The sequence below is a fragment of the Orbicella franksi genome, unplaced genomic scaffold (assembly GCF_964199315.1).
Source record: "Orbicella franksi unplaced genomic scaffold, jaOrbFran1.1 SCAFFOLD_37, whole genome shotgun sequence".
Taxonomy (NCBI): Eukaryota; Metazoa; Cnidaria; class Anthozoa; order Scleractinia; family Merulinidae; genus Orbicella; species Orbicella franksi.
Window position 1 is genome coordinate 88,401 of NW_027671075.1, and position 24,111 is coordinate 112,511.

At 37.3% G+C, this 24,111-nt stretch overlaps 1 protein-coding gene across 2 annotated transcripts in view; it reads right to left on the reverse strand.

The window, feature by feature from the left end:
- The window catches only part of LOC145477258 (dynein axonemal heavy chain 6-like), a 100,613-nt gene that overhangs the window by 45,647 nt on the left and 30,855 nt on the right, over nt 1-24,111 (reverse strand). For both annotated transcript variants that reach the window (XM_081455497.1, XM_081455498.1), the window contains 18 exons: nt 20,411-20,539; nt 19,153-19,266; nt 18,560-18,703; nt 15,054-15,263; nt 14,109-14,222; nt 13,913-14,011; nt 12,634-12,814; nt 12,243-12,339; nt 7,291-7,395; nt 6,271-6,353; nt 5,812-5,900; nt 5,023-5,169; nt 4,365-4,475; nt 4,019-4,144; nt 1,990-2,145; nt 1,623-1,718; nt 1,279-1,482; nt 220-373 (listed from right to left, as the gene is read on the reverse strand). In XM_081455497.1, coding sequence (XP_081311623.1) covers nt 220-373; nt 1,279-1,482; nt 1,623-1,718; nt 1,990-2,145; nt 4,019-4,144; nt 4,365-4,475; nt 5,023-5,169; nt 5,812-5,900; nt 6,271-6,353; nt 7,291-7,395; nt 12,243-12,339; nt 12,634-12,814; nt 13,913-14,011; nt 14,109-14,222; nt 15,054-15,263; nt 18,560-18,703; nt 19,153-19,266; nt 20,411-20,539 — 2,359 coding nt within the window. The remainder of the gene's footprint in view (nt 1-219; nt 374-1,278; nt 1,483-1,622; nt 1,719-1,989; nt 2,146-4,018; nt 4,145-4,364; nt 4,476-5,022; nt 5,170-5,811; nt 5,901-6,270; nt 6,354-7,290; nt 7,396-12,242; nt 12,340-12,633; nt 12,815-13,912; nt 14,012-14,108; nt 14,223-15,053; nt 15,264-18,559; nt 18,704-19,152; nt 19,267-20,410; nt 20,540-24,111) is intronic.

Genomic DNA, 24,111 nt, shown 5'->3' on the forward strand with positions numbered 1-24,111 from the left:
AATCATTTCTTCATATCTTTCTCCGCAGTTCACAAATATGATCGTTCATATATTCATTTGTATACTACTAAGTTTGGAAACAAACTTTAAAATTAATGTGACACGTTTTTCCTCTACCAGGGAGTAAAGCAGAGTGTAGAATAAGTTAGAGTTCTGCTAAGTTAAAATCAAAGGCTTTCTAGATCTACGTCAAGGAAACAAAACAGGCAGTATCCTTACCGTAGTCTGGTACCATCATAGCCATTGGTCTAAACAAGGCTTTCAAGTTATCTGGCAATTCTGTGCGACCAGCATATCCTGGGTTCATAGTGATAAATGCTGCACAGCTTGGAATGAGTTTGATTTCACGGCCTTCAAACATGAAACGGGATGCCTGCAATAACAAAAAATAGCTCATAGAAAACGAGGGTGAGTATAGTTGGTCTAATTGTTTAGTAGACACTCCATTGGATTACAGTAAAAAGCCTACAATTTTGTGTATTTTTAAGCCTAAATTTAACAATAATTTCCTATCAGTGATTATATAGTAGGTCGAATTATTCTCACATTTTTAATGGTTCTTACTTATTACCAATTGGAGGACAGAGCACATACATGATGTCATTAACATTCATTTTTGTGGCCATGTTATACAAAACAAGTAGATTCCATGTAGCCGTGCATCTGTGGAGTAATAAATCACAGAAGGCGTAAAAATGTGATAGGCACATCAGTGACACACTCGTCTATTGTCTCGTGGGCAAATGTTTTTTGTTCTAACCACACTTTGACTGAACAGTTCCTGAATAGACGCACGGCAACATGGAATCTATTTGCTAAGTAAAAAATGAGAGAACCAATCAGATTTGCGAATTTTCAATACAACAGCTGAGGGGCTACTAATTAACAATTAGACCCGTAGCCCTAGCGGGCTACGGGTCAATAGCCCATTCGGCTTCGCCTCATGGGCTATTGACCCGTGGCCCTTGAGGGCGAAGGGTCTAATTGTTTTAGTATCATCCAACTAGTCGGACAGAAAAGGTAATAAGAAAGTTAACAAATGCAAGTTGAAGAAACATTTATTTGGGAATAAAACGAAAGAAAGCGTCACGCTCGATGGCGCCAATTTCGCTACTCGATGACTATTACTAATAGTCCCCTAGTAGCGTAACCAATCAAAATGCAGGATTTGCATTAGTCCACTAGTTGGGTGATCCTAATGAGCAATATCCTTCCATCTGCTGTTTGGTCGTCATGCAACTAGGATAGAATGATGTGGGCCCGCTAAAGACTGTTTACCTTTGCCACCTTAGCGTTTCTAATGGTGAGAAGCTGCTGGGCGATAACAGACAACACTTCAATGTCAATCCTGTTGAATTCATCGAAACAGCACCAGGCCCCTGACTGAGCCAAGCCAGAGAAAAACCGTCCCATCATTTTAAAGTCCAATCCTTCAGAACAGTTGAACACCACACACTGTTTAGCGAGTGCCTTTGCTAAATCCTACACAAGACAAGAACAGGTGTTCAGTGTCAATGCCATGCCATTCATGTGTATTGATATGGAGATGTAAACAGGAAATTTCTCTACCAATCATTCTCAATGGCATATATAATAACTATTGCATAATGTGCCATGTTTACCTTAGTGGTCTCAGTTTTTCCAGTCCCAGCAGGCCCTGCAGGTGCTCCTCCTAGATCAAGTTGTAATGCTCCCATCAAGCACAAGTAGCAACGATCCTGTAAAGACAAAATATCTTACTTAAATACATCTACATGGTCACAGGATATAAAGTTCTAAAAGCTGTTGCTAAAGTCAGTCAGTTGGTGGATGGGTCAGACATTAGAGGGGTTGATGGGTGGGTGGGTTTTCAGGTGAGCAAGCGATCGGTCAGTTAGTGAGCTCTATTTACCTAGATATCACAAACTCATCTATAAGCGTAGTAAACCACCTTGAAATACGTGTTTGAGTGATTCGGGGAATTGAATTTTATCCACAAAACATGCTTACCGTTAGTGGAGTGATAACCAGGCGAGCTGAAGCACCAAGATACTCATAACCATATATGTATAAAGAGTTGGACATGCGCACTACACAGTTGTCGAGATCTGGATCCCAATAATAACGCAGCTGTTTGACCCACTCAAAACTGTTCACATTATCAACCTGAAAAAAATCAACACCATTCATCAGATTTGATACTACTGAAAATTTGCGGAAAACTATGCAAACTAATAATAATAACAATAACAATAACAATAACAACAACAACAACAAAACAATAATAATAATCATTTATATAGCGCCTTTTCCATAAATGCCCAAAAGCGCTTTACTATGTGCGTAGTGAAATAAATTTATTAAATCTAAGACAAAATTTACAAGTTCATCACAGGTATAAAGATTAAAAGTTCTTATTCTAAGTATTGATGTACTATTAATAACTACAAAAGATTGGCATACACCTTAAAAAAACTTACTGATACAAATCTCTTCAGTAACTCAAAGAACCACACATAGTTTGAAGGATACAAGATGTATGATCCAGACGGTAGCCAGAACGTTTTTTTTTTTTGTCAATAGTCGCATATTTGTTACTGGTCACGTTTAAAATCACGTGGCATACTTAACCACTTACAAATAAAGCAGATGTACCATTAATGAATTTAAGTGGCTGATTTCGTTGATTTTCACGAAGAAATAGCGATGTAAACTGCGTTCGAGTGTGTAGCCTCGTTTCCCTGCTCAGCCGTGGGCTGGGCAAGAAAACATCCCCTCAACTTGAACTTGAACCACTTGAACTTGAACCACAATTCAACTTTACGAACTACCTGGCTTTGATCAGGAGGTCTTTCTCTACAAGAATCAGGTGTCAAACATTTTCTGTGGTGATGGTTGAACGAAACTCCCATTTTTCGGTTCCTGCTCCCTGATTACAGTGAGTAACTAACTAACTCGGTGTTTTAGTTCCCAATCTTCCCGTGAGTATCTCAGGAATCATGATGTGATACAGGAAGATTGGGAACTAAAACACCTGTTGTAAACACAAAATGGCCATGGCATTTATCAATCCTTCCTTGGATCCCCAGATCACCGTTTACTGTTCATACATGTATGCGTGATGAGAGTTGTCCAAAAGAGTGCTTCTACAAACCTTTCAAGAGGACTCTACATGATTAAACTCGCTTCGAGGAACACAATAGTCAGTAATACAGGGAACATCGAAGTATGTGACCGTCACGCTCAAAACAGATGAGAAACGTATAAATGTACCATGTATACAAACCTACCGCTGGAAGAAAAAGCTGGCAGTTTTAATGCCACCTACGTTTCAAGGATTGCTACAAAGGACCAAAACTTTAATCTTGAAGCCAGGTAACAGATCTAAGTGAATTTATCGGAGCACTTTATGAAGGCGAGTATGTTAGTTACTCACTGGAATATTTTCAAAATTTCCTGAACTTTAAGCGGTGGTTTATTGTGAAAACCTTGTAGGCAGACGAATTTTACTATTGTTTTAAATTAAGGGCCATTTATACTTTCTATTCATGTGGTTCAGCAGTTTCAAACAGGTGCCACATTTTTAAAACGTGCCTTCAAAGCAGAGCTATTTTCATCTTTGGTTCAAAACTCAATTTAATGGGTAGAAAATCTTCTTTTAACCGTTGAAGGAACAACATTGAATTATAATTACAACATGGCTAAGCAAACTGCTATGATAAATCTATAGCTGAAAAAAAGAATTGGGAATTTTGAGCGAATATTGATTTTTTGAGAGCGTCGGCAATATGTGCTATTTTTCCAGTTTCGGTGGGCATGCAACTTGTGTCGAGCGGACTGAACTTCAATCAATCCTAGAAAAGTTCAATTAGAATTTTTAATCAAATAAAACTAATTTTAGTGATTGACTAGGTAACGGCTTCGAAATCCAAGCTTATGAGAAAAATTGAATTTTCGAAGTAAAATCAGTGGTTGGTTTTTACAGAGACAGTCTCTGAATCACTGTTAAATTAACTGCCGATTTATGAGATTACATAACCTGATGTTCCACTATTCCCGTGACTATATCCCTGGCATGTACATCGATAGTGATTAAAGCACAGAGAATGTTTCTGGTTAGTTTAGGAAGTTCTCCACGAACCAAAGCTGCAAGCTTGTTTAGATTCTAGGAAGAAAAAGAAACATTACAACTCCTAAGATGAACTAGCAACCCTAGCAACAGCATTCCCTTAGTTATATATGTTCTAAAATTACAGTGGGAAAATATCACTAAACACATGTTAATTCCCTCCTTTCTTTCTTCCTTTCAGAGATTACCAAAACACGTAACGTTAAAAACAAAGGACCCCACAAATGAGAATAATTGTAATCAAAGCCTGGCATACCTGAACACACATCTGTTCAGCTCCCTTCATGGCTTCTAGTCTGTCACCTTCTGTGATCAAACATTCAGTGATGTCCTTACACCACATGGTCTGAGAAACTGTTAGAACAATCTAGAAGAATATATAATTCTATCACAAGTCAAACTTGCACAGGACCCACTGAAAATGGATATACTTTACCCTGGTGTACGAAATGTTTTTTTGTGAGTCAGTTACAAAAGAAGTTCACGTGGTTTTAGTATTGTTATGGTTGTAATTTGTACATCCAGCTATTTAAACTCCTTAAGTTACATGTATATTGGAGGATCAGCTACTGGTGCCATAAAAATATTGAAAATATAAGTTGATATAACAGAAATGGTGTAAATAAATTACACAGTGTAATTAAATTAAACAGTTGTAAAGTTACAAGTTGTAAAGGTTAAATTTTCTTTTGACTGGGAAATGGTTTTATTTTTCTACATCTCAGAGAAAATAACCAAATAGGTGTCCACGAAACTCCCAGATAAATGCATCTTCAAATTAGGGGGTATCACGACCATAAAAGAAGGATAACCAGACAATTCCCTAAGCACACATTTATGGTGAAGCACGTGTGATGACCCAAATGTCCCAGAGGTACTGTTCTAAGTCCTTATATCAAGATCTGTGAAGGTACCTGACTGGGGTGAAGTGTCACCCACTCCTCCCTCGCTCTGCTTTCATAATCAGCAATGGAAGCTTTAGCCAGTTTCCTGAGGGAGGACACCATGGACTCCTCAACCTTGCCCAGCCAGTCTTCCACATTACCTCGAGCCTTCAAGCCCTACAGCAAATAAAATTAGTCTACCTTTTTCTCAAAACTCGAAGAGAGCACTAAAATATCATCAACATACGTCCTACATACTATTGAACAAGCTGTAACAAAATGTTACTTAAGTAATGTGGATTATAGCTGCTTGCAAAATGTCTATTGATGTTAGATTCTCATCAAATCTTTGTCAGCTTTTAGAACCATGATTCGCAAAAAGGATATGTCAGCTGTGTTAGAGGGATGCGGGTGGGATAGTAAATTATGCTCAACTTAGTTTTAAATGAAATACATTGTAAATAATTTAGTATCTTACGTAGTTTTAAGAAAAATGCTGTAAGTAATGAATTTTTAAGTGAAAAAGTTTTAATTTTTAAATGATTGTTAAAAATATTGTATTTTATCTATGTTCCCAATTAGTGCCATTGGCAAGAGAATGACCAAGCACTTTAATAAAGAATATGTATGTATATGTTTGTCAGTAGTTCATGTTGTCATCATTTACGTACAAAACTCTTTTAACAAAACAAATGTACAGATGTACATGAAATGGCTGGAATTGGACCATAATACTGTTAAGAGGTTTGGTTTATACGTTTTAGCACTTCTGTTTACAGTTTGTTACATGCTCAAAGGTTAAAGAGTTTTTTCCCTTACCTTTGTAAGCCCAACTCTCTCTCCTTCTGGTGAGATCATAGCCAGGATGTCATTGGTCTTTGTTTCAGCAGCCTTACTGGCAGAAGTGGCTGTAACAAAACCAGCATCCTTTAGACCACTGTGCTCCAACAGAGAAAATTATACTAGAGCATCGATGATTAAGATTGAAATGTGCACTCATGTCTTGTAATCACTAATTCTGGTAGATTGAGATGTGCTACTTATTAGGATTCACTGATCGGACCATAATACTGTTACATGTAAGAGGCTTAACATTTTCTCCCTTTCTTTTTTTGTTTTGCTTTTCAAGCAATTTTTACCATACAAAGATGTGAATGCAAATGGATGCAGATCCAAAAAAAGAGGAAGAAATGTGAAGTGTTAGAGAAGTGAAGAAATGCTCCCTCAATTTTGAGGTAAAGGTCCTTAATTCTAAGGTTAGTGTGTGGCTATACTCACGTCTCTCTCCAGTTGGTGTGACAGGTTTTTCTGCTCCTGATTGAGGAGTAGCAGGTGGTTGAGCGGCAGTTCCAAACTCAAGTCTGAAAATAAATAACAGTATGAACTTTCTATCAAATTATGAACCGAGGATGGACATATGCAGGTGACAATGCAGACAATGTTCAGTTGCATCTAAATCAAGATTTAGAAAATGTTCAAAATTGGCTGACAGCAAACAAACTCACTCTAAATATGACTAAAACCAAATTCATGCTTCTTGGATCTAGGCAGAGGCTAAGTACTCTCACAGAATCCCCGACACTTGCAATTAATGACTCTCAAGTAAGCCAGGTGACTACTGCAAAATCACTTGGAGTGACCATCGATGACAAACTTGATTGGAGTGGCCACATTGAAAAAGTACCAAAGAAAGTCGCTTCCAGCATTGGGGCCATAAAACAAATGAGGCACCTTGTCCCTCAAGCAACCTTACATCTAATATAACAAGCTCTGATACAGTCACACTTTGACTATTGCAACATTGTTTGGGGAAACTGTGGGATAACTTTATGAAATAAATTACAAAAACTACAAAATAGAGCAGCCCGTGGTTTGACCTACTCAAACTATGGCGAGAACCCACATATATTCTAAGGGACTCTGAGAATAAACTAAATGTTCCATTGCCACGCATAAACTATTATAAAAATAGCTTTAGCTATAGTTTAGCCATTCTTTGGAAAAGTCTTCCTTGTGACTTAAGGGAAGCAGAGTCCCTGAGGCAGTTTAAACGCCTACTCAAAAGAGATGTATAAGGCACGGCATTCGTAAAAAGCAGCTTTTTTATTTAATTACTTTTTTACTATTAGTTATTAGTAGTTTTAGCTAACGAATTTGTTACCGTGTTTAAATAAAGATTATCTATCTATCTATCTATCTATCTATCTATCAAGTACTATAATTATACACCTTAAGGGCATTAATTTTTATGGTAATGAGTGAAATGGAAGCTTCAGGTATGATAGAGCAAGAACATACTTTGAAATGGCATCAAAACACTTCTGTAGGTGAGGTTGAACGGCATGAGGATTCCGTGTCTGAGACAGGATCTCCAACAACTCATCATTTGACAGGAAGTAGAACCTTTAGTATCAAGATACTGGGTTACAAACTAGAGTTCATATTATTCTCTATTCTCCAATTGCCCATAATTCACTCTGTTTGCCCCTCAAATTTTGCATAACTATTCTTGTGAAATACTCTTAGGAGGTCTGCATATTCCCAAGAGCATTTCACAACAATAGTTTATGCAAAATTTGGGGGGCAAACAGAGTGAATTATGGGCAATTGGAAAATAGAGAATAGCTGCAGAAGACTAAGATGAGCAAATGGATATATGTGAGTATGTATATGCAAGAGAAAAATATGAATATGCAGTAAATCATTACTGACAATTAGACATGCAAATTATCAACAGAGAGGTACATGGTCTTCTTATTATATCATTGATAATAAATGGGCATGGTGGCTCCCACTTTATAATGGGCAAATCTAATTAATTAAACTTTGCTTTGGTATGTTACTGTTTTAATGCATAATCTTTACCCTGCAGTTCCAACGAATGATATTTCATGTTAATGTTGCATTAACTTGCATCATAACAAGTTACTGTGTTACATACTGTCACCCTTCCTTTGATAAGAAGTAGAAGCAAAAAAAAAAACAAGGTCATGTACTAACACAGCACTAATCATTAGGCAGGAAGCAAAAACTTTCAAAAGCAGAAAGCAATCACTTGAGTAGGTTAAAACAGAGTAGTCCAGATAGTTGGCAGTAGTTTATTGAGTTTCAACTGTTGACGAACATTACTGAATTGTGTAGCAACATTACAAAATATTAAAAAACTTTAAGTGCACCTAACCCCAACTTTTTTTTCTGCCACAACGAATCTACTTGTTATTTGAAATACTTCTGCAGAGACATTTTTGGATTCGGTTAAATCCTCGATTTTCTGTGTCCCGATGAAATCTCGAAAATAGCTCCAAAACACTGCCATTTTGTTTTGTGACTGAATTTGAGGAGAACGGGTCCAGCGGCTATTGTCTACCCAGGAAGGTTGAATATCTCATGTCCTCTCATTTACTTCAGGATGGTACAATACACATTTGAAAAGTGCACAGAAACGCCTTCCAGAAGAGCTATTGGCTGTTGCAGCAATATCCCAGATTTACACCCGCTTTCAGTGTTACGTGCATGGCAACTATCTCTTGACACGCCATCTTTTGACATGCCATGTAGCCTGGCCTACATCAACATGTGAGCACAAGTGGCTTCTTTACAGTCGAACTTGACTTGTAGTCATGAAAGATGGATTTATTTGACATTAAACTAGGGCTAGGAGCATGAAGAAAACATTTTGTGAGGGATAAATCGACTGCTTTGCATGTTTACATCTTTTGCATATTAACTGAGCGGTAGCGGCCCAAATTCTACTGGAAGTCACTATTTAGAGCCGATCGACTACACTAAAATTGTTTGAATTATCCCATAAATCGGGAGTCCACATTCTTCTTCCTTCATTTGAGGTCAGTAATTATCATATACAGTATTGTGCAAAAGTAATGAGAGCGAAATGTGCGAATTTTGGTCTTTGTCTCTGCAAACTTTCGAAGGAAAATTCAAGCGTCTTTTCGCAATGTCTTGAGGGTTATTTCTTTAAAACAAAGGATGAAATTCGCGGCATTTTCAAGACCAGAACGACAATTCCTTATCAGAGGGATAATTTTGCTTGCAGTATGTGAAATATCGCAGTACAGTGTGCTGACCAGTATTGAGCCATCAATATATCGTTCTCTTGTGAACAATCACGGTCACATTGACGCTTTACTCCTCTATAAAATTCGCTGTTGTTAATGTGTTAACCCATCTTTCATGGCAAAGAACGTAGAGAATTTGAATCCTTTGATTGTTTTCAATGGCATGAACTTGCTAACTTAAGCTTTGCCACGTCACCGTGCCAGTAAGGCAGGTACAAAAGTCGGACCGCTAGTCTGGGTAAACTCAGACGAAAGTAAAATTCTTAATAAGGTCTTTTTGAAGGCCTACTTCACCTCAAAATTCATCCAAAGTGACATCAAATTCAGTGATCGATGGACAAGCAGCAGCCATGTTATTTATCTAGTGCCAGGTCTCCACATGCCCAGTCCCCTCAGCTGTTATCACGTTCGCCACATTCTTGTCCGCCTGCCATGATGGATAGTATATTATTTGCGACAATCCCTCTTTCTTTCACACTCATAAATAAGAGATGGAGACATGCTACCACGCTTGAGCATGTTGGAAGTGCAAAGAAACAGGATTAGGGAAGGAAAAGTGCAGAGATGTTCGGATGGCAAGTGCAAAAGGGGAAGACACCGTAACCTGTTGTTTCGCCAGCGAGTTGTTTCGCCAACGTCTCGTTCGCCAACATCGTAGTTCAATTCGCCAACTTCCTAAGTCACTTTGCCAATATCCTACTGATCAATTCACCAATGTCTAAATAAAAGTTTACCTTCACTTGTGTGTGTTGTCATTTATTTCAATACCTCACCTAGAATTATTTTCCATGCAAGAGCATCTCATTATTTACGACGACAGTTCTCTGCTACGCTACCCCTCCCGCTAAGATTTTTTTTGTATGAACACTAACGGGGGGAGGAAGCGTAACTGATTTATAACAATCAATACAGCTTGAATGTTACTAAAACTACAAGTTAAAAAGTCTTCAGCAGAGTTAAACAGATCTGTAAGAGACTGGCCTGAATAGTTCGATAATAGCTTCGAACCTTTGACGGTAATATCGCAAGGTTGTGCAGAGCCTGGGTTCATTGTGGCTGCACCGTGAGTACTTTCACAAGTAGCATTTCTTGTTCAATGAAAACAGGTTGGCAAACAGACCATTAATTTTGAGCTTGCTAGCTTTAAGACTGTAACAAACAAAGTGATATCAGCTTTGAGATATTACCATCACTCACGATGATATTAACATTTTTATCGCACACGTTCTTGTTTTGCTCTGGCTTAATTCATCTTACTACTGGGAATCGATGGGAAACTTAAGGAACAGAGCAAATTTTTGCTTGAGAGTTCGAAAGAAAATTCGAGGAGAGCAAATTTGCGCTCAAAAAATCGGGCCAAATTATCAGTACACATGAATTACTGCTCGAAAATTCGCGTCGAGTAAAACAGTGGGCAGCGGGAAAATTTGTTGAATTTTCTTTGAACTTTCGTGGTGAACAAAACTTCACCATTTTTCATTGAAAAGCCCCAAAATTCGTGAATTTCATCGAATTACACTCTCATTACTTTTGCACAATACTGTACTTGTCATTTGTTCCACTAATAACCGGAAAAATTGCTAGATTCACTGGTAAATGGTGTTTCAGCTGTTTACATAGCATGTCGAAAGATGGAATGTCGAGAGATGGTCGAAAGATGTCGCCTATGCACGTAGCACTGAAAGCGGGTGTAAAGAAAGATATACTGTACAATTTACTGGCAATGATCGGTCAATGGTACAATAAAGACATAAATGATGGTTGATTTTGTCGAACCAAAACAAGCGAATCGAGTATGTGAGAACCATTGAAGAACTCTCACTGGAATTTGTTCCGCAGACTTTCAAACGCTATTTTCAAAATTTTCTGTTTAAATCCAACCAGCAATATGTAGATGTACTACCAACAACCTATATCTTACAATCCCACAGTATTTATAACATAGCTGGCAAAGTTGTGTGATCAATCAAGAAGTGGTACGATTGATATACTGATATGTAAATAGCTCGCAACTGTATGCCGCCAACCAACACTTATTTCTCTTTCGATTTAGATAAAAGTTGAAGATTAATCCTATAGAATTACATGATCACAAAATTGTTAGACTCACAGAGTTTTTCAAAGGTTTGGAAATCAGCAGTGCTACAAACATTCTGTGCAATAGTGTCCAAAATATGACCATGTAACATCATCTGTGGACTGCTTAGGGAACACATCCTTTTCGTTTATCTGACGAATTTCACTGCAAACTTTGAGAAAAACTTACACTGGTTATTTGGAGTTACGACTTAAAACATGTGACAACGTGCAATCGGTAATTGTATGGAATGTTTCCCACAGCTTCAAAAATAGAGGTCCAAACAATTCTATGATTTTCAATTGATTGAAGCCAGTGTTTCGGAGGTCATCAAGTCTCGAAAACTGCAACACTTATGTCGCTCTTATAAACATGAAGCATTCCAGATAGTAAAACACAAACTGAATTTAATACAACAGCCATACCTCAACAAAATACATTCTCGCTAAGGACAAATGTAAACGGGCTAAAAACATGCGTTAAAATCTTGTGTTTAGGTGACGAAATTACCATCTAAAGCGGTCCTTGAGTCAGCTCTCCTGCTTTTCATTTACCTGCTCCTCCACTTCGTATCTAGCTTTCCATTCCTAATATACAAGCAGCTCGTCCGCAAAGAAGTCTTCCCCATTGTCGCTTGAAATGTTGCAAATTGCTCTCAAAGCTCCAAGCATTGAGTTCACAAATGTCGAACGTTTTTTTCGGAGTCTTCAGAATCGAAACTTACCTCTGACTCCAGTGACAAAAAAGAAAATGATTCTGAAACAAAACTTGAACGTTTCAGTCCCAAAATATATTGGAATGATTAGTTTTGTTTTCCATTTTCTTGAGTGAATACAGAGAGCTGACTGTGTTTGGTTCCTGTGTAGATGTCATCAGCAACCGTCGCCCCAGACTACCTAAAACCTGGTCAACAACACTTCAGGGGCAACTTTGAACGGGCATAGAAAATCGAGGATTCAACCAAATTAAAAAATGTTTTCGTCCAAGTGCTTCGAACAACAAGTAGATTCAAAGTAAAATCAAGAAATTAAAACAACTATTTACAATGACTATATATAAAACAATTATTCATCCTGTTTGTCCATTAAATATAATACCTTGGAAAAATAACACATTTGGACTCCAGATAAGCCTCCAGACACTTCTGAATCTGATCTAAGAGAGCATTATTGTTCTGAAATATCTCCAGCAATCCTGCAATAAACAAGAAACATGTATTTTACGTTCTATTCTCTAGCAGGAAAGAAGACTTGTTAAACCAATTTAGTATCAGATGATTTGCAAGTCTGGTTTAGTTGGGTCATGACTGGCTGCACATACTGGAAAGCCAAGATGAAAAAAGTATATGTGGCAGTGATCTCTGTCTACCGGTGTTACATGACTATTGCACACAACAAAAACAACTCTTTATTTATCCAATTTAGTAGTTTACAATTATTTCACATTATTTTTTCACGTTTCATACTATTTCACATGATTTTTACACACCAGGTTGAGTAGCAGCCCTGAGAGCATTGGGCAACCGATGGACTTTTCTCATGACTTCCTTCCATGACTTGTCTACTGTCAAAAACATCTTAGCCTCGGCTGGCAACTGACGCTGGATGTCTGGTGCACTGAAGATACTCTCAAGGTATAACCAGTTACGCTGGCATGTCATCCACTCATCCTAGAAAAACAGGGAATAGAGGACTATCAGTGACCTCTTGACCTTTAACTTGATGGATCTGCAGTAAACAGTAGCCTACACTTGGAGACATTTCAAATATAAACAAAGTTGATCACACTAAAAAGAACTGGTTAATTGCGATTCTTTCACAATCAAATGTTAAGATTTCATTGACAAATTGTAATGATCAAGCAGTATTCATCTCTAACACAACTGAAAGTTGAAGTGAGATGGAGCTCTCTAAAATCAGCTATTTAAGCAAATTTTATTGCCACATTTAGCAAACGCGAAAACAAAAAATTATTATTTTTTATCTTTTGTACTTTAAAGAGCTGCTTCACTGATGGTGCTTCCTGAACAAATTGGCCAATGATTTCCAGTCGTAATCAATCTTTTCATAACCATCCTTACAAAAATAATATTTTAGCATTACTTCTTTGGTGTTGCCCTAGATGAAACACTACTTAAATGAGAATTATACTTGGGCCGCGAGGCAGCCTGAAGTTATAATTCAAATCATAAGAACAGATAAAGTGAGAAATATATGAGCATATATGAGAAAACAAATAGCAGGAATTTCCAAGTTAGTGCTTCAAACCACTCTTTAACTCCAACAGAATACATGAGAAATATATGAGCTTCCCACCCTTCTTCCCTCCCTTCTATGGCATCTCCCTTTTGCCTGTCTATTCTATGGCGTCAAAAAGCCACCGAACCATAATGGGACCATGAGATCTAGGTCCCAGGGCCTTGTGAGTATACCCAGGCCCCTTCTATTGTTTCTTGAAGGGGGTTTGCCCTTCGGTTGGTGTTAAAAAGTGGTTTGAAGCACTAACTGGGAAATTCCTACCATTTTTTTTTGTATATTTCAAACAGAGTCTGCGAAATATAATGTTTTGAGAAATCTTAAAGTACATCTATACTTCAGAGATTAACTTCAAGTCTTTGTTCGTGGGACAAGTCCCTGCGACCAGTCCCCTTGTGTGTGCCAACCTTTAGTATCTCATTTTGCTACTTGTACATGTCTGTAAATCAGGTATTTATATCATTACTGCTTTTAATGTACAGGAAAGGGGGAGGTAGGACTCTTTATCTCACCAGTGTTTCACTAAAGAGATGGAGTTGTCTTTGCCAATCTTCTACTCTTGGTCTGATTGGGCCAACATGTCGTGAACCAGCAATGGTAGATATATTAATCTAGAAGAAAGAAAGTAAGTTTCATAACAGAACTCTCCACTTTACTAAAAGGTCAATGACTTAATTGTTCTCAATATGGAAAAACATTTGTATTTACCATGCTGTCATCAAGCAGAGCCTGAATATCATCAATTCCACCCAGAATGAACACATCTTTAGAGTCACGGTGTGGTAAGACAATAAACTCAGTTTGCTTCCAAGAATCTTCAACCTGCAAGATATTACCAAGACAAGACAGTGCTGAGAGGTGGACTGCTTATCTTGCTTGAGACACTATCAACTACTACAGGCAAAATTTGCTTCAGTGCACGGAATATTCCTACTTTCAATTTCAAATCAGCTTGCCACTATTTAGATTGCAAGTTACGCAACATCTTTAACATGAATCACTTGCTCACTCAGGACAGATTTATATCCTGAGAAATGCTGATATTTCTAAATTTGACTTAAACTGCTGTATAGTTTGTATTTTATTTATTTACCAAGACAGTGAAAAACTTATTTTTCAGTTTGCAACTACAATTTTAACAGAAAAATGAGCTACTGGGCGAGAATGCCACTCACTGGCAAAAATAGCCCTTCTGTACCCTTAAAACCAATGCTTCCATAAATCTCTTTAACTGATGATGAATAATTCTAAACTAGTATCACCCAACTAGTGGACTAATGCAAATCCTGCATTTTGATTGGCTATGCTACTAGGGGACTATTAGTAATAGTCATCGAGTAGTGAAATTGGCGCCATTGAGCATGACACTTTCTTTCGTTTTATTCCCAAATAAATATTTCTTCAACTTGCATTTGTTAACTTTACTATTACCTTTTCTGTCCGACTAGTTGGGTGATACTAAAACAATTAGACCCTTCGCCCTCAAGGGCCATGGGTCTAATTGTTAATTACTGTACAACAAAATTTAGGTGGAATGTATCTATTATCAATCCAAAGGCAGACATACAGTGTAGAGGTCTATAAGAAATTTATAGAGAAAATAAAAGAGAATGTAAATGTTGAAATCCTGGTTTAATGGGTCAAGAAGCAAACCTTTTTAAGGATTCCTTCAAGAGATGCCTCACTAGATGCCTGTCCTGAGACTTCTTCAATAGCTTCTGTATGGTCAAACGCATCAATCTTGTTCAGCAGTCCTAGAGTAAGTGGTTCTTCCTCCATGAAGTGGTAACCAAAGATCTGTTGAATATGCTCCCAGTGACGAGGCTTCAGTGCCGGGTTACGAAGGTTAGTTATGACTGGCAGCTGAAATAAGGCAGAAGTTCATTTTTACTGTAGGATCAATCGAGTATTGATTCTACTGATTATTCAGGTTGGCATCTTATTCAGCCAAGTAGTTAAAAAGTTAAAAATGAAAATACCAATAAAATTACCCGTACTTTTAACTTATTCCTGACAAATTTAATCAACAATAAAGTGTATTATCGTTTGTCTCACGATGTAGTCACTTGAGATGTAGATTGCGACGTTTCAACTGCTTACTGCTAGTCTTCTTCAGGCAATAAGGTCGACTGATTGCACAGTATCATTTATATCACAAAGGTCGGCTGTGATTGGTGCATTTTGATCCTCCTGTTGTTCCATTGTTCCAGTGAGTAGTTGTTTCCTCAGTGGTCCGCTGTTGTATTGTTCTCCTGTACCACACGTAGGGTCAAGGAAGCTATTCACATAAGACTTCACCCTAACAACATCAACAGGGCTAGTGGAATTGAAATTCCTGAAGCATGGATACCCACGATCAAGAAACACAACAACAGGAGAACGGTACAACAGCGGACCACTGAGGGAACAGCTACTCGCCGGAACAATGGAACAATAGGAGGATTGAAATGCACCAATCACAGCCGACCTTTGTGATATAAATGATACCGTGCATATCAGTCGACCTTATCGCCTGAAGAAGACTAGCAGTAAGCAGTCGAAATGTCGCGATCTACATCTCAAGTGGCTACATCGTGAGACAAACGATAATACACTTTATTATTGCATCTACCAGGATGAATAACAACAACCTTTTCCTCGACAAATTTAATCAACTTTGCAGCCTGAAGCGAGTGCTGTTCATGTGTTACTTGAGTGATATTTGTTTTGGAAATGTTCCCTACAGTATAATCTGCTCTTGATTTAGAGTGAGATATATTTCCTTAGGTATTATTCAAGAGTTGTGCTCTTCTCAGTTACCGAATATTCATGCTGCAAAAAAACAAAAACAAAAAAAAACACAGAAACTTGTCAAGACCTGCAAAATCATTTCATCATTTGTGTATGTGCTGGCTTATGATTCATTTGGGAAATTCCCACAGATCAGGAGCAAGATTAGATCATGGTTACATGATGATGAAATGTTATTTGGTTGGGAGCCACAGCAGGGTGAACATTAGCACTCGCCTGGTCACCCAGACGAATGTCTGAAGTGTTGGGCTAGCACAAATCATCGATCACTTGCCCATTTGGCAAGTAAGATTTTTGTTACAAGAAATTATTTAAATTGAAAAAATTAAACACTGTTTTTTACATTCCATTTTGCCGAGAAAATCCCTAAACATAAACTTACAATTTCTATTTCATAAAGTTTTATATTTCAAACTGCCTAATAAATTGGCTCTGGAAGGCAACATTGGGCTTCATAAATAGACAAATATGGCTTCCTCCTAGAGATAACTACACAACGCATGTACTTGTAGCACTCTGCACTAAAAATGACTAAAATGGTTGGAGAGACAGGGGGTGAAAAAGAGTAAACTTTTGGGCAAGTGAAAACTGGTCTGGGTGAGTGCACTTTAAGGGTCACTCGCCTGAATGGTGAGTGCTCTCAAAATTAAGTGTCCAACCCTGCACAGCCATCAATTTAACTGATATTTTATGAGTACTTTTCTAGATGTGATGCTGTAAAAGTCACAAAACAAATACACCTGGACAGTAAGAAAGGTCTCATACAGTGACACATTATAAGAAAGAGAGAAAACCCTTCCAGGGTGATTATTTCTCTGGGTTTTAAAAAGATACATTATGAACAAAGGCTTTCCAAGAAGGTAATTGGAATTTTGACGGTTATATTACTTAGTTAAAACAGCAATGCAAGTTCCATGCGATTGTCACACGTTGATACATGTTTAATCTTTTTCAAATGAAAAAGCAGCCAAACGTCATTTTTTAGCAAATGGAGTTAATCTTTAAAAGTGCATTTTTAAGCTTCTTTAAGTTCTTATTGATATTTAAAATACAACTAATACACCAATAATGTGGCAGAACATAACAGGTGAACAACAACTAATAAAGTATTAATAACATATAATAAAAACTAAAAAATATTAATATAAAAAATTCACCATCTTTATTGACCTATCATAGTGAAATATTTTTTAGCAAAATCAAAGAGAATGGAAAATTTTATTGGCTTTAGTACTTTCCTGTAAAGAGGGTGAAAGTAATAAACAGAAATCAAAAGGTTACTTGAACAAATTCCATATACTGTAAACACCAGCGCATAAGTTGCACTCGCAGATAAGCAGCACCCCAAGGGTGGAAACTTTCACATCCAACAAGGACGCTTTCATTCATTTGTTTGTTTGTTTGTAGCTTGGTAGCCAGGCATTTAACCTGGAGATGGAGTACTGGCTTTCAAAGCTTTATTTGATCGCAGCTCAGTGGAACAATGTAAACAGCTTTGTGGCGGAATGGAGATTCCCTGCCTAGTGTTGTTTAGCTGCTCAAAAAAGGCGACCTTTAATGCTGTTTAACAGCAAGAAATGTAAGCTTTGTGTTTATCAACAAAATCCGCTGCAGAGCCACCAAACTTGTAAAAGCTATCATCGATGCATCTACATCTACATCTACACTTAGTTAAGCTGGTAAAACTCGTGAGATATCACACCAACTGTAAAAATCTGGATAAAAATAATACAATGGGATATTCATAACTATGAACTTACTTTGATTTAAAACTATCTACCAACATTGTGTTCACAATATCCTCAGGAAGAGAGTTCCATTCATTAATTGTTTGTGGGAAGAAAGAAACCTTACAAATATCTTTCTTTGCTCTAGGAACTACAAACTTTATAGCGTGGCTCCAACGGGTTCTTCTCTCATTACTTGGTTTTAGGTGGGCTTCTACTGAAAAATCCGTCAAATTGTGGGGGAGTTTGTATCATTTCTGTCACGCTTGCATGAGGGTTTGCAGAATCGCGCTGCCTTTCTTTGAACGCTCTCCAACTTTTGAATATCTTTCATGGAAACCCATGCGGCACTTCCATATGAATTCAAGGGTTGATCGAACTAAGGTCTTGTACGCTGTTTCTCTTACCATCTGGGACAGTTATGTATGTTCCGCCGCACAACGCCAAGTACTTTAGATACTTATGAAGTTTCTATTAGTTTGCTATACAAACTTATATAATTTTAAATGCAAATTTATGGCATGTTGTCCAGAGTGTTCTTGAAATGATTTTTTTGAGTAAAATTTTGAGTAAGAATGTGCGGCTTACCTGCTGGTGTTTACCGTACTTTTACACTTGTGATACATTTGATATGTTCTTTACCTTATGCCTCATCCCTTCCACTTTCTCTTTCAGTATTGGTACAACTGAATTAGGTGGCAGACCTTTCTCCAACTGCATGACTGTCTTTGCATACTTCATTACTTGATTGCTAAGAGTTTCTGGGTTGAGGTCCTCAAAAGTAGTCTGAAAACAGTAAATTGATCAAAAAATTATCACTCCATATAAAATAAGTCCTAAAACATTATTTTATCACAGAGGAACCCCTTTAGCATTATTAAGTTGATTTAATGGCTCTCTTTATTTTAAGTTGATATCCCCTGTACCTGTAAATGGTTTGAATGCAAAGGGTTTGCTTGTCAGTTAAAATCAACTGGTTGCTGCAATGTTATTTCATGGTAAATTGTGAAGTGATTGCCTGGTCACAGATCTTAATACGTGGTCTACTGATCAGGCTTTGCAACTGGAAAATGTTTTTTCTAAGCAGATAGATGAACCTTATAAATTAGCACCAGGGGGCTTTTAAGTGGGATGTAATGGTACATAAATGTCATTGAACACATAAAAGCAATTGACGCCATGTCAAGCTACATCTAGAAGATGTCTGGTATGCAGATGCATCAGCACAAATGTACCTCAAGCCACTCATCAGTAACAACATCCCACTCCACAAGTGAGTTCCATAGTGCTTGCTTCAGCTTCAACTCAGCGTGAACTTCTTCAAGTTCTTCAAACTTAGCTACCTCAACCTAAGGAAAGCAAAAGACTGTTTACCAAAAGATTCTAAAACTTTCGCCCCTTTTCTATCCAACTAAGAATGCTTCAAGTTCTTATTTAATTAAAAAAATGAAAAAAAAGACCTGAAAAAATTTTCAGCCTAGGAACGGGATTCGAACCCACGACCTTTACATCACCAGTGCCATGTTCTCCTAACTGAGCTATGAAAGCCACATGAGAGCAGTTGTTTGTGGGTTGAGCCTTTATGTTCCATGGAAGAAATACTCAGCTCACGTAAATTTTTTCAGGTCTTTTTTCGGCAGTGTTATGGCTGCATTCACATTATGTCTACATTTAATTTCTACTGTTGGACATCTATAAGTTCTACACTTTTTTTTAATGAAAAGGCATGTTCTTTCTTGTAGATAATGTCTGTTCCATTAAAGTATGAGCATGCAATGAAATAGCATTACTCATAAAAATACCTGGTTATCAAATGTTGGATGAGTTTTGATAATTCACGTTAAGTTTCATGGATTGAAGGGCAAAGGTTTGCACTCAAAGTTGAACATAGTTGGTATTGAGTTGCCACATGAACATGTCTAGCAAATCCTCATGTAAAGTCTTGTTTGAACTTATTGTGAATAGTTTTAAAGGCTCAATAAAACAATACCAACTGTGTTCTATTTTGGTTATGAAAGTTTGCATAACAAATCATGCAACATTAATATTTTGATCCATTAGGATCATGTTTATTGTGGTATGTTTACCAATAATTATTTAATAATCAATTCATGCTTTAGCATGCATCATCAAATTATGATGCACTCAGAAGGTCTAGAGAGCAGAAAAGAAGCAAAAGTTCTAGCTTCTTGAGCGCTCTCCAAACTTCAAAGGTGTTATAACTCAACGATGCACAGGCAAAAGTATGAATGATTGTCTTATAACATTCCAACAGAAATAAACGTACAAAGACAACCACTTCATGCAACTTGTAAAATTAAGTTAACAAAGAGTTCTCTTTTGTTACTGAGTGCAAGAAAACACCTTGTTCAAACATTCAGGGAGTTAGCCTAATGCCAAGTCACATTATCACAAGGCAATGATGGCTATTACTTAACATACAAGTATCTAAATACAGTGTCCACAGCAGAAGATTTGGATTAGTACCAGTACCTTAAAGTTCTTTTGGTATGACTTGAAAGTGAATGCCAGATTATTCAGGTTTTCCATTTTCTCTAAGAGAGCTCCAAGGTATTGGATAATGTCATCTGACTGGGAGCTGGAGTCTAAGATCTTGGGGTCCTGCAGTATGAACATACCAGTTGATGAGATAATGTAGTAATTAACACAACAATTACATATCTATTAAATACTGCAGTATTGTCCAAAAGCAATGCAAACAAAATTTGAAGAATTCCCTTCTTGGTGTTCTCTTTGAATGTTGGCAATATTCTTTGAAAGTCTTTTTTTGGTGGAATGTAGCAGAAAAGCAGCTGACTTTTTGATGCCAGTAATGAAAAATTAATTTACTTCACCATCCCACTGGCACCCGTGTTATGAAGCTCGATTTGGCGTAGAGATTTTCATAGAGCTCTACGCTTTTGTCACCAGTCTCCTCCTAAGCATTGGAAAGATACTTTACCCCCTACTTCCTAGCTTTTACCGTAGTTGTGCATTGTTACTACGGTTACCTGCCTATTCCATAACATTTGATTTCAATTTGTAGCATATTCCTTGCATATATCTCCTATATATTACAGTGTTATTAATTGTGTTATAACGGTTTACCAGGTTTTAATCATTTTTGATTTAAAATTCTGTATTGAGTTTACCCTCTACCATCTACGCTCTACGCTCTACAGTTCTATGTACGGGCATAGAGGCTTACAGTTATTGTAACAAATATTAAAGTGCATGGGGAATGTTTAGTGTTATTACTGTTTACAGTATTTGAACAATCTTTTTAAAGTACAATTCTGTATTGAGTTTACCCTCTATGCTGTATGCTCTACGCTCTGCGCTATATGTTCTACCATCTACGTTCTACTTCCTGCATTCTACCAGCTACTCTCTTCAATCTACGCTCTACCATCTACCCTTTAAGTCCATCTACGCTCTATATGGTTAGTGCACCTGATTAAATCTGGTTTAATCCGCCGTACAACAAAAATGTCAAGAGCAACATAGGAAGAGAGTTTCTGTGCTTAGTAGATAAATGCTTCCCTACTGGCTACAAATTGAGGAAAATCTTCAACAGAAATACACTCAAACTGAGCTACAGTTGCATGCCGAACGTACACCAAATTATAACTGGGCGTAACCAAACCGTTTTTAAGATCTTGGCACAACTGGCACAAGACCAAGCCGGAATAACATGCAACTGCAGGAAGAAGGACCAATGCCACTTAGAGGGAAACTGCCTTTCTAAAGGAATCATCTATCAGGCCAAGGTGACGTCTACGAACAGAACCGAAACCTATGTAGGGCTTACGGCCACGGAATTCAAAGCAAGGTTTAGAAACCATCAGGTGTCGTTCAAAAATGAAACGTGCAAGAACGAACCAGAACTTAGCAAACACATCTGGCAGCTTAAGAGCAAACAACAACACTTCACCATCAAATGGAAGATCCTTGCCAAGGCAAAGCCCTACTTGAATCTGACAAAACGATGCGACCTATGCACGACAGAGAAGCACTTCATCATTGCCAAACCGGAACTGGCAACATTAAACAAACAAAATGAACTAATTTCTACATGCCAGCACCGACGAAAATTCATTCTAAGATATGGTTAACTAACTGCATTTCGTTTTCCCAGCGCGCACATGCTGGCACTTGAAACATTGACATGTTCAAAGCTCATGCATAAGTTTCAAAATTTAAGAAGTGTATTCGAACATGCAATGATTGATTGTAATGGTCTATTATGATGTTTTGTAACCACCTGTTGTAATGGTTTATCGCATCTTGCGTGGCATATTGTTGATGTGTTTCTTAGTAGGCTTCAGTGTATGTGGAAACTAACTGATGAGTAGGCTAGCTTTATGTTAGCCTGCGAAACAGACCTGTATTAAACTCCATATGTATTCAAGATCTGAGTAGTCTCTCAACATAACTCGTTATGTATGTATTTATGTATGTGTATTTATTTACAACATGGTATACCATGTATAATGTATAAATAATAGCCTAACATGTCGTTCGAATTCTCCTCAATTCTCTTGTCTGCTGATCATCTAAAACTTTTAATCCTGGCTTGAATCATTTGAAAATTCATACAGCTCATCAATTTTGTGATTTTCAACATCTTCTTTGGCAATCGAGTATGGTTAAACTTGTATAAGTGGACCCCTTTGGGAAATGAGCTATTGATATAACTAGCTTCTATTTATAAAAACGCTTGTGTGAAAATCTATTCATTGCAGATCATTTCTGTGGTGAGATATTGAGTAATTGTGTCAGGAATTCAAAGAATAGCTAACTTGACATGGTGCAAGTGACTGCAAAATGGACTTAGACAACGGAAGTTCAAAACCCGGGAAAGACTTCTATATGAAAATGTTGGGAAGCTTGTCACCTCGGGTACAAATCAAGGATTCTGGTCTCACTTAGGATGTTGATGATGAAACATCAACATTTTTAGCAGTCAAAGTATCCACTTGAAGAAATAATAAAAGAAACTCTATCATTTAATTTCTGTTTTCAGGCTTGATTTCCGCTGATCTCTCAAGTACGCGAGTTGGGCAGGTCAGAACGTATTCCGTTTTTAGTTTTATCTCTCAGAGGTCTAATAAAGCTCAAGCAATGCCCACATTAGTCTCCTTTAGGAGTTAAATTCAAATTTTCCGACAAGCATTCCTGACCTTTTCAAATGGGAGTTCCCCTGGGGTTCCAAATGCATAACAAGAAGTGACCCAGTGAAGGAGTGAAGGAGTAATGGAGTGATAGCATTCCAACACTACATCCTGGAAAATAATATTTTCCAAGATAAAAATACTGTACTTTAGGTTTTTTTTGGAAAAGGCGATGACAGATAAGAGTATGGAATAGAAGGTGACATGTGATAAAAACATTCAAACACATGTTTATCATGATTGTCTTGATGTGACTCCATGTTCACTAAGAAATTAACCCAATGGTGAAATATTCCAGGTGCACAAACCCCTATTAACTGACCACCTCCCCTTTCCCCAAGGGTGGCCACTTAACCCATTGACTCCCAAATGAAATTGCATGCAACCCACCCCTAAGTTCCCGGCGATCTTTTAACCTTTCAGAACAAGCACAAGCGCTAAAAATACACCATATGCGCAGTAACCACACACAAGATCAGGTTTCAAGACATTGTTTATTTTAAGTTGAATAAATGAAGGGCCAAAATATTAAAAAATATCAACAAAAAGAACTCAACTTGATGTTTAAAACTTATGAGAAAACAAGAAATTATTTCCATTTCTTTGTCATGCGACAAAATGCCCAACAGAAGCTGAGAAAATTGAGTATGTGAAAATGAGTTATTATTGACTCGGAGGACAAATTTGAAACCAAATACCACAGAATTTCCATTCTTGTAATATAACGGTTAGCATTTGAGAAAACAATGGAAAATAAATGCAAAAGTCACATGTAAAAACCAATTTTCAATCAAGAAATCAAATAACTTATTTGCTGTGTGATGAAATATTACAGCGCTGCGAAAGAAAGATTAAAGTTGTAAGTCAAAAAGACGACAAAAACAAGCTAATTATTTTGAGATCAATCATATTTCAACTACGCTAAATTAATGACCACTTAGTTCCTTTCTTGACAGTTCTTTAGTAGCTGAATAATATATTTGAGCGAAGTGAATAAACGAATCAAGCAAACTGCCGTGG